General features: G+C 35.5%; 1 protein-coding gene across 1 annotated transcript in view; it reads left to right on the top strand.

The window, feature by feature from the left end:
• The window catches only part of MMRN1 (multimerin 1), a 62,727-nt gene that overhangs the window by 21,513 nt on the left and 31,454 nt on the right, over positions 1-9,760 (top strand). The window contains exon 3 of the mRNA XM_004681121.2: positions 4,082-4,188. Within this exon, the coding sequence (XP_004681178.1) occupies positions 4,082-4,188 (107 nt within the window). The remainder of the gene's footprint in view (positions 1-4,081; positions 4,189-9,760) is intronic.

Raw genomic sequence — 9,760 nt, 5'->3', positions numbered from 1 at the left:
TGATCTAGTTTCATTTTTTGCATGTTGCTTCCCAGTTTTCCCAGCACCATTTGCTGAAGAAAAACTTTCTTTTTTCTATTATATATTATTTGTTCCTTTGTCAAAGATTAGCTGCCCATAAACCTATGGGTTTATATCTGGGTTTGCTATTTGCATCCACTGGTCTGTATGTCTGTTCTTGTTCCAGTACCATGCAGTTTTGATTGTTATAGCTTTGTAGTATAGCTTGAAGTTTGGGTTTGTAATGCGTCTATTCTCATTCTTCTTAGACATGAGGGTTTTGGCTATTTGAGGTCTTTTGTTGTTCAATATAAATCTCATCAATAGTTTTTCCATTTCTTTGAAAAATGTCAGACTTTTATTGGGATGGCATTAAATCTGTATATTGGTTTTGGTAGGATGGCCATTTTGATGATGTTAATTCTCCAGGTCCATGAGCAGTGGAATGTCTTTTCATTTCATGATATCTTCTTGAATTTCCTTTAACAGTGTTTTGTAATTTTCTTTGTATAGGTCTTTTACCTCTTTTGTTAGGTTGATTTGATCTTTTTTGTTTTACTTAAAAAGGGGATTATTATTATTATTATTATTTCTGCTTCTTCTGATTGGTTGTTTGTGTATAGGATTTTGTGTGTTGATTTTATATCCTGCTACCTTGCTAAACTGGTTGATGGCTTTGATTAATTTCTCTGTGGAGTTTTAGGGTTTTCCATGTAAATTAACATTGTCTGCAAATAAGGACAGTTTTACTTCTTCTTTCCCTTCTACCCATTTTTTAAACTGGCTTATTTTCTTTATTTTTGTTGATTGTATAAGCTCTCTGCAGTTCTTTGATATTAGCCCCTTATCATTTTATGCTAAATAAATATTTTCTCCATTCAGTGGGCTGCATCTTCATTATGGCTTCGCTGTCTCTTTTTCTGAACAAAAACTTTTTAATTTATTTTAATTTTTTAGATAATTATTTATTATTATTCATGAAGAAGAAGTGGGGTACAGGCCAGAGGTGTAGGGGGTGAGAAGATGTGCCAGAGAAAGATTTGTATAGGCAGATTTGCTGAAATTTACCGCTAAGGGGAGCAATAGGCCAAGACACGAGAGGTCTGCTGTGCCATATGTTGGTGAGCTGCCTAGCAGGAATCAAACTCAGGCTGCAGTGCTGATAGTGCTGAGACATAACCTTTATGCCCCCAAGGAGGTCCTACAAACTTTTTATTTGATATAGTACTAGCTGTTTATCTTTCCTTCATTTTTCTTGATTCTGGAGATGTGTTCTCAAATATGTTTTTGAAGTTTATTTCATGGACTAATTTGTTTATGTTCTTTTCCATGTATTTTAAGATTTCAGGTATTATATTCAAGGATTTTTTTTTTATCGGCTTTGAGTTGAATTTGTGTGTGGTGTGAGACAATAGTATAGTTTCATTTTTTCAGACAGCTGAATACTCTGTGCCTTTTAATTGGTGAATCTGTTGCTGTCATTTTATCTTTCATTTCGTTTGTTTGTTTGCTTGCTTTTGGCTCTACTTATTTCTTTGTTCAGTTCTTTATAAATATTACCTTCTTTGGGTTAGAGGCAAGAACTCTTTTTAAGTATTCTTGAAGGCAGGGCTAGTGTTTGCAAATTTCTTCAGTTTCTGTCTGTCTTGAAGATCTTTATGTCTTCCTAATATTTGAAGGAGATTCTGCAGGATAGAGTATTCTTGGCTGGTAGTTTTTTTGTTTTTTTGTTTTTTTTTTGTAAGTATTTGAAACACATCATTCCTTTCTCTCCTTGCTGAAAGTATTACTTCAGAGAACACAGGTGTTAGCTTTTTGCTAGCTTCAAGACTTTTTCTTTGTCTGGAACTTGAACCCCACATGTAGTCAGAGCTCCCTTATATACTTTTTCTGTTGCTTCACCCCTTTTTAGCACTTTTCTGGGGGTGATCTATTTTTTTTTTTTACCAGCAAACCCCTCCAGGGGACACAACCTGTAACAGTTTAGGGCCTCAGCTACTGATATCATAAATACATTTATTGTTCTTTTCTCTTTCTCTCTCACTCTTCCCTCTGGTATCTGCATTATTCTTATATTTCCTTTCTTTATGGAATCAGATGCTATTCGGAGTATGTCTTTATTTATTTATTTCTTTCTTTTCTTCTGTTCTATCTGGATTCTTTGTTCATTTACATCTTCAGGGACATTGATTCATTCTCTTATTTAGTCTATGCTATTTCCACACCTTTCTCATGTAAATTTTTTTGCCTCCTCTAATGTTCTATTTATGCCCTGAATCTCCTTTTTTTTTTTCAGTTTGGGTCTTTTATTCATTGATCTCATTCATATGAAATTCATCTGCCTTTCTGCATTTTTTTTTTGCACTCTTCTATCATTTTATTTATTTGTCACATAATTTTGAAGGTTGCATCTGATAGAAAGACTATCTTTTCCATTTCTTTTTGGTTTGGTTCTGGTGATTTGTTTTTCTCTGGTGCTTTGTTCCCATGGGCTTATGTGGTTGTTTATTTTTCCTTCTCCCCATTGTTTTTGTATTGCCCAGCCATGGGTATAGCTTCTGTTCTTTTAAGTTTAACCTGGTCTCTTATCAGGGTCTATTCCCAGGATTCTGGATGGGGTATGCAGTTGTGCCTGGGGATCCTGGGGTTTCTGTCTGTTCCTCCTTTTTGAGGTTGGATTGTTCCTACTCACCTGGACCTACTCAGAGTGTTGGGAAGCTGGCTGAAGAAGCCATGGTAGCTGGGGGGGGCGGGGCGGGGATGATGATACTTTCTCCAAGACCAAATTATAATTCATTTTTATTTTTTAAAGGTTAATTCATTTATGCATACAAAGACTGAGGTAAAGGCCAAGGAAGATTCACCAGAGGTCAGAAAAGGCAGAATGACTGAAGTCCTCTGCTGAGGGCACAGCGGGTCAGACAGGAGACATTTGCTGTGCCATGTGGGTCAGCAACCTGCATTGGCTATGGAGAGCTTCATAGTGCTGTGACTTAACCCCTTACACCACCAGTGAGGGCCCTATAGTTCATTTTAAATTGAGGCATAACTTCACACATATTCAATTGTCTGTCAGGTTAAAATAGAAATCAAAACTCAAGTTCCTGAAAGCCCAATCAGTTGTAATGCTTTTGTATATATAATTACAATTTGGTAATAAAACTGACACTACTGTTGGCACATAAGTATAGCAAACTCTAAAACAATAACAGAAGATGCTAACTCACACCATCTGCATTAAAATACAGGCTCCATCACTTTTAGTTACAGGATTTTGCGCAAGGTATTTCATCTCTCTATTCCTCAGGCTCAGCCCCAGCAAATCAAGATAATAACACTCTCCTCATAAAAGTAATATGAGGATTAAACAAAAAGAATATCCGCTTACTTCACAGACTCATTTGCCACATATTAACTAAATATTGAAGTAAAAAGAGATAAGAAAAATACAGCTAGGAGGTATGTATGAGTAACATTTAGTTTTTATTCTGATTTTTCTGTGGAAATGTTGCTTGTTTCTCCTCAGAAATAATATTTTCTCATACTTATCCCTCCCACTCAGAGAAATATTGTATGAGAAAAATAATAGAGACTATAATATTAAAACTTGGGAAATAAAGTACAAACTGAAAATGATAATGTTTATCTTATTTCAATGAGATCACTAACGTTAAGTTGTTTGATATTGACCTGGAGGAAAAATAGATCCTTAATATAGGGATATACAAATGATGAGAATTGAAATAAAATAATTTACCCTTACTATTTAAAACTGGAATTAAAACAGAATCTGACATTGATTTTGTGGAAGTATTTCAGAGGGAAATGCTATAGTAGCATTAGAAAATTTAAGAAGAGGCATAAATACAAAGAAACAGTGTAATCCCTAATGTTTCCACAATGCATTTAAAGAAATCTAAGCTTTATGATAGATAATATTGAAGATGATAATAACAACAATAGATATATATATTTAATACTATATTTCAGTCATTGTCCCAAATACTTTACATTTATCATTTCATGTGGTAATTGAATGTGACACAATGATCCATTTTCTCCCAATTGCTCTCCTTTCTAGATTTCAGAAGATATCAACTCCTGTGTATAGGATGCAACACAAAATTGTTACCTCATTGGAATGGAAGTGTTGCCCTGGATTCAGTGGAGCACAATGTCAATTAAAAGGTATATTCTAATATTAATTTCACAAGTAGAAGCCAAAAGGAAACCTCTGAAAATTAGCAACAGATTCCAGTAAAGAAAAGAATCTCTTCTGAGCCAAGGTGAATAAACAAGTAGCTAATAAGCTTGCTCCTCCTATCATGGTAGCTGTTATATTTAGTAACAGCTATCCTTTTATATTTAGTAACAAGCTATCCTTTAGCTTCCCCTTGCATTTTCACATTAGTTTTATATAATGAGTAGATGGAGATTTCACCAACATCTTATTTGATCCTAAATAAATGCTAAGGAGGTATGTCTTATTAAAATATCAGAAATCTTTTAATTTTTTAAAATTTTCTCTCCATATTTTATATAATCTTCATATTTATAAAATGTATACGTCGCATGCTTTATCCTCTTGGGTATAATCCCTGTGAAATTATCACCAATAGCCCCTTGTGTTCTTCCCACCCCTATTTTGATCCTTCTCCTCCTCACCTCCTCCCGGCTCCTTGCAAAGTATCTATGGTTTATAGCTGCCTGTTGATTGTGGTTTTTACTTTACTATAATTACTTTTTTTTCTGATGATTTTTAGACTATCAGAAGTCTTAATTATTTTTTAAGTAAAGTAACTTTAGGTCTTAGAAGTGAGCCTATATAAATATAAAACTGCTCTTCAGTTTTGTTCCAATTTGTTTATTTGAGATAATATGCTTATGAAACAATTCAATTTTAAAGAATTTACAAATAAAGCATGAATAATTTTCCTTTAAAAATATCTTAATAGAGCAATCTTTTTCAACTGAGATTTTAAACATTTTGTGGGAACAAAACTGATCAAACACATGGCACTACTGTGGCCTAACATCCATGTGAAATTATCTTGCTTTTCATTTTAAACAGGTTTCCTTTGAAAAATAAGATATGGCATCAGCATACATTTCAAATAAATGAATATTACAAAAACCCATTAGTAGTGGTGGGGAATTCAATCAGCAGTGTAAGAGACTGTGATTAAAAATTAATGTGAGTGTGGAGAAACCATTATGACTCACATTAAGGAAAAGAAAATTGTAATATAAAAGCTCTAAGAATGCAGTTTAGTTAGGGATATTACATGTAGTTCTTCTAACCCATTCACCCAGAATGTGTAGGCAAATTCACTAGACTGAATTTCAGACATCTTGTATAAATTCTAAACATTTTTACAGAGTAGTACGAAGATATACTATATTTAAACTTTTTCATATAAACTTTTAAACAAAATATTGGAAACAATATTAGCATATTCTAAAAAATCCAAATGTGGATTAGTATTAGCACATTAGCACATTCTTAAAGATCCAAATATGCTACTGTATTTCAAATGATTTCTGACTTTCATGGTACACATATATTTTCACATTCGTAAAATATAATTGTATCTAGACTTTTAGAAGGATACTTAAAATTTCTAATAGCAGTTAGTTATATATTAAAGAATAAGATTTGGTTTTGTATTTCTCTTACATGAAGAAGGGTATATTAGAAGTATTAACTTCATATTGCTTTTTAAAGATTTTTTTTTTACAGAATATCTTTCTAGAAATTTAGGATGTCATTACACACCCTAGTGCACACGAAAGGCTGAATGTGGACACGTGGCATGGAGCAAAGTCTGTATGTCAAAATTGTCAGAGGCCCCGCTGATGAGGGTGGCTGTGGCTGCCTGCTTTGTCGTGTATTCCTACCAATCGATTATTTATTACCACAGGTGACTCTGTACACTTAGAAAGAAAAACACTTGGGGTTTCATCATTATATATATAAACAAAAGAAACAAAGACTAGCTGACAGTTTTGAGTACCTATGATGTACTGTCATCCCTTTTATTACAGAATATTATATGAAATATTTAAATTGAATTCAGATAATAGCTTTGCTTGTTTAATGACATCTTGTGTTCTATTTGGAACAACTGTGGATATCTTTAATCATACATTTACAAATTGTTATGTTTGCCCCATTAAGAGAAATATCCCAGAATAGGTCTATGACTTTTGTCAATTAGAACTACTCACAATTCAGATGTCTGCTGACCAAGTTACAGAGGAAAGATATTTCTAATGAAATCTGTGGTAGGAATGATGTTCTGATGGCAGATATGCTCATTGTATCATGTCGTACAACCAATTCTAATATAACTGTGATTCCAAAAGAAGCTACTGTTACTCCAATATTCTGACCATCCTCTTCACTTTTATTGCTGTACATAAAAGCTGATGAAATTTATACTATGCATGATAGAGTCAGCAACTCTCGTGTCCCTTCATCCCTTGAACCATTACTTATTCTATCTCTATTCTTGTTTGTTTCCCTCACATTTTCCCCTTCTTATTCCTAGCCAGTTACACGCCAATTCTCAGTCTCCTTTTTATCACATTTTATGTATGTGCCAATGGTCTTTTATCCTCATACAGAGAGAAAATTGTCAGGTTTCCTTTTGACATCACTTTCCACACTGCCTTATATGACAAGCAGCCTCAAATGTAGCAAGAATAATCAGTGTGGCTGATCCATTCTTTAAGCTCTTCAGAGCCCTCAAGGGTTTGGAATATCCTAGTTACACAGCTACCAAGATAATTACTTCAGTGCTCGTCCTTCAAGACATCAGATTATTTTATTTATAGAAAGTGAGTAAATTACTACATAAATTTCACAAATCCCTGCTTCCCCAATAATTTTCCTCTCCATAGACAACATAAATTTTATTAATATAAATCACAATTTTATTTTTATTTAAAATTCAGCAAGGAGATATTTTTGTTTTCAGTATATAAAACAAGTCAATATATCAAGTTATAAATGGAGCTGCCAGCAACTGAACTCTTAGGTCTTTGCCACTTTTTGTCCTTTTCTCCATCCCGTCACTCCCACAGATTCATTCCCAACCTGTTAGGATGGGTGCTGTGATTCACAACCCACTGGGTAGTTCTTCCTGCTGCCTTATCTCTATTATTCTCTTTATATTACTGAATTGCCACACATGCACTCTTTACTGCAATTTAGGTAATAACTCAAGGTTATCACCACTGTGGCCTGAGTTCCATCCCCAGCCAGGTAGCTGATCCACAGCAGACCTCTTCTGTCTTTTGGGCTGCTCCCGTCAGCAGTGTATTTCTGTGGAGCTGCCTGTTCTGCTCCCCACTCTGTCTCTGGTTGAATCCTCCCAACCCTTCTCTGGCCTACATTCCTGTTCTTTTACAAAGTAGATAGATAGATAGATAGATTAGATTAGATAGATAGATATTTTTGAAAACCTAAAAAAAATCAGTAGGGCCCTCCCTGGTGGCACAACGGGTTAGGTCGCAGCACTGCAAGCTGGCTGCAGTCACTTCAATACAAGTTTGACCCCCCACCCCCAGACGTGACCCACATGGTGCAGCAGACTCTCCTGACCCATCTGCTGCTCCCCACAGCAGTATATTTCTGTAGATCTGCCTGTTCTGCTCCTGGCTCTGTCTCTGGTGAAGCCTCTCACTGCCCCTGCACCACTGGCTTGTACCCCAGTTCTATATGAATAAATAAATAAATCACTGAAAGAAAATCAGTAGTTAAACTGATTTTTTTTAACAAAATAAAAACTTTTTTTTCTTTTTTTTAATCATTCAACTCTTTCTTGAGCACAAAGCAAGATTAAGCATCTTTGATTTGGTTGTGCACAACTCAAGCAAGATCCCAGGGAGGTTAAGAGTACACAGATTCCCTTGGCAGGTAGCTGCTTACCCTTGTAGTCCTGTCTTCTTAAAAAAAAAAAAATTTAATTGATTAATTTTTGTGTAGAAGAACTGGGGTATAGACAAGAGTTGTGGGGGTTGGGAGGAAGGTTGGAGCAGAGACAGAGTGGGGAGCAGAACAGGCAGATTCCCTGAAATTCACTGATAAGGGGAGCAGGCAGGGGAGACAGGAGAGGTCTGCTGTGCGGTATGTGGGTTAGCTTCCTAGCTGGGGATCTTACTCAGGCCATGGTGGTGGCAGAGCTGAGACTGAAACCCTAGGCCACCAGGGAGGCCTCTATTCCTGTCTCCTGTTCAAAGATAAACCTGGATTCTTTCCATTGCCCTAGTCCCTTTACAAAGATAAACCTGGATTCTTTCCATTGCCCTAGTCCCTTTAATGGGGGAAAAAAAAAAAAGTCCGAGTGAATAGACCATTACTTTCAAAAAGGAACATTAAGTCCACCAACAAAGTAATTTTTTTTAATTATACCTTTTTGAGGGTCACAGAATTTTGTCTTTAGATAGGTCCCTCATAATGTTCTGTGATATTCAAGACATTTTTTAGAGATATCAGTAGCAAGAGACATTTTAGACCAATTTTGTAAAATTTGCAATAATGTGCTTTTCCAGTAGATGTCTCTAAAATGTTCAGAAATAGGCCAAGGAAATTATTGCTTGTTCTAATGATAATAAAGACAGGAATTTAAGTTCAGATGTTAGAGTATAGAGAAGAATAACTTCTTTGCAAATTTGTCTTTTAAAAAAATCAGTAATGTTTAATTAGACTGCTTATTATAGGGAAAAGTTATTTTTTGTAAAATTATGGGTTTTTTTAAAGATTTATTTATTTGTTCATACAGAACTAGGGTACAGGCCAGAGGCTCAGGGGCGGCGAGAGGCTTCACCAGAGACAGAGTGGGGAGCAGAACAGGCAGATCGACAAAGTACACTGCTGAGGGGAACAGCGGGCAAGTTAGGAGAGGTCTGCCACGCCATGTGGTCACCTCCGGGGCAGGCGGGGATCAAACTCATGCGGAAGCGGCTTCAGATTCTCAGTGCTGTGCTTTAACCTGCTGCGCCACCAGGGAGGGCCGTAAAATTATGTTTTATAAAATATATTATAGACCCTATGAATAAAATAATGCAATCATGCAGTTCTTAAAATAGAGTGGCCTCTATCAAATGTTATGAACATATGAAAATACTTAGTTATATCAAGGTTGTGGAATTATTCAATAAATTACACTGAATAAAAACTAGTATATTTTAAATATGATTTCTTTAGAACTACCTAATATTTAAATCAAATAATATAAGATTTAAAGCAGAAGAAAAACTGTGTCTCCTAGTGGGGAATAATGTTTTCCTTTTTGAGGTACTTGCTCAATAAAATTATGAGCCGAAAACACAATGTGCCTTTAATTTTTAGAAAGCACAAAATTGCGTTCTTTCATTTAACTACTAAACTGTAGTTAATTTTTACATAAGGCTGCATGTCACAAAGCAAGCAGTCACTTCATATCCCAGGATCAGCTGGAAGCCCATCTTGGCAACTTACAAAGGAAGGTTCTTGGTCCGGAGGGGAAGAGAGCAAACCTCATTACTGAGGTGGCATTAATTACTTCCTCCATATGCTTCAAAACCCTGGAAGGAGGGTGTGGAAGGCGGATCGCACAAGTAACACCTGTTTAATTAAATAAAGAAATAACAGAAAAAGCACCTGGTAAGGAAGCTGTTGCTGGGGATACTGCTGACCTTGCTTTCTAAGACATTGGTCTACCGGATCAGGGTTTCTGGTGCAGAGAAAATAGGGCAATTATATTGGGAGAGTGGA

Source organism: Condylura cristata, unplaced genomic scaffold (assembly GCF_000260355.1).
Source record: "Condylura cristata isolate star-nosed mole 26May11 unplaced genomic scaffold, ConCri1.0 scaffold00012, whole genome shotgun sequence".
NCBI lineage: Eukaryota > Metazoa > Chordata > Mammalia > Eulipotyphla > Talpidae > Condylura > Condylura cristata.
This window is presented reverse-complemented; position numbering and strand designations above follow the sequence as displayed.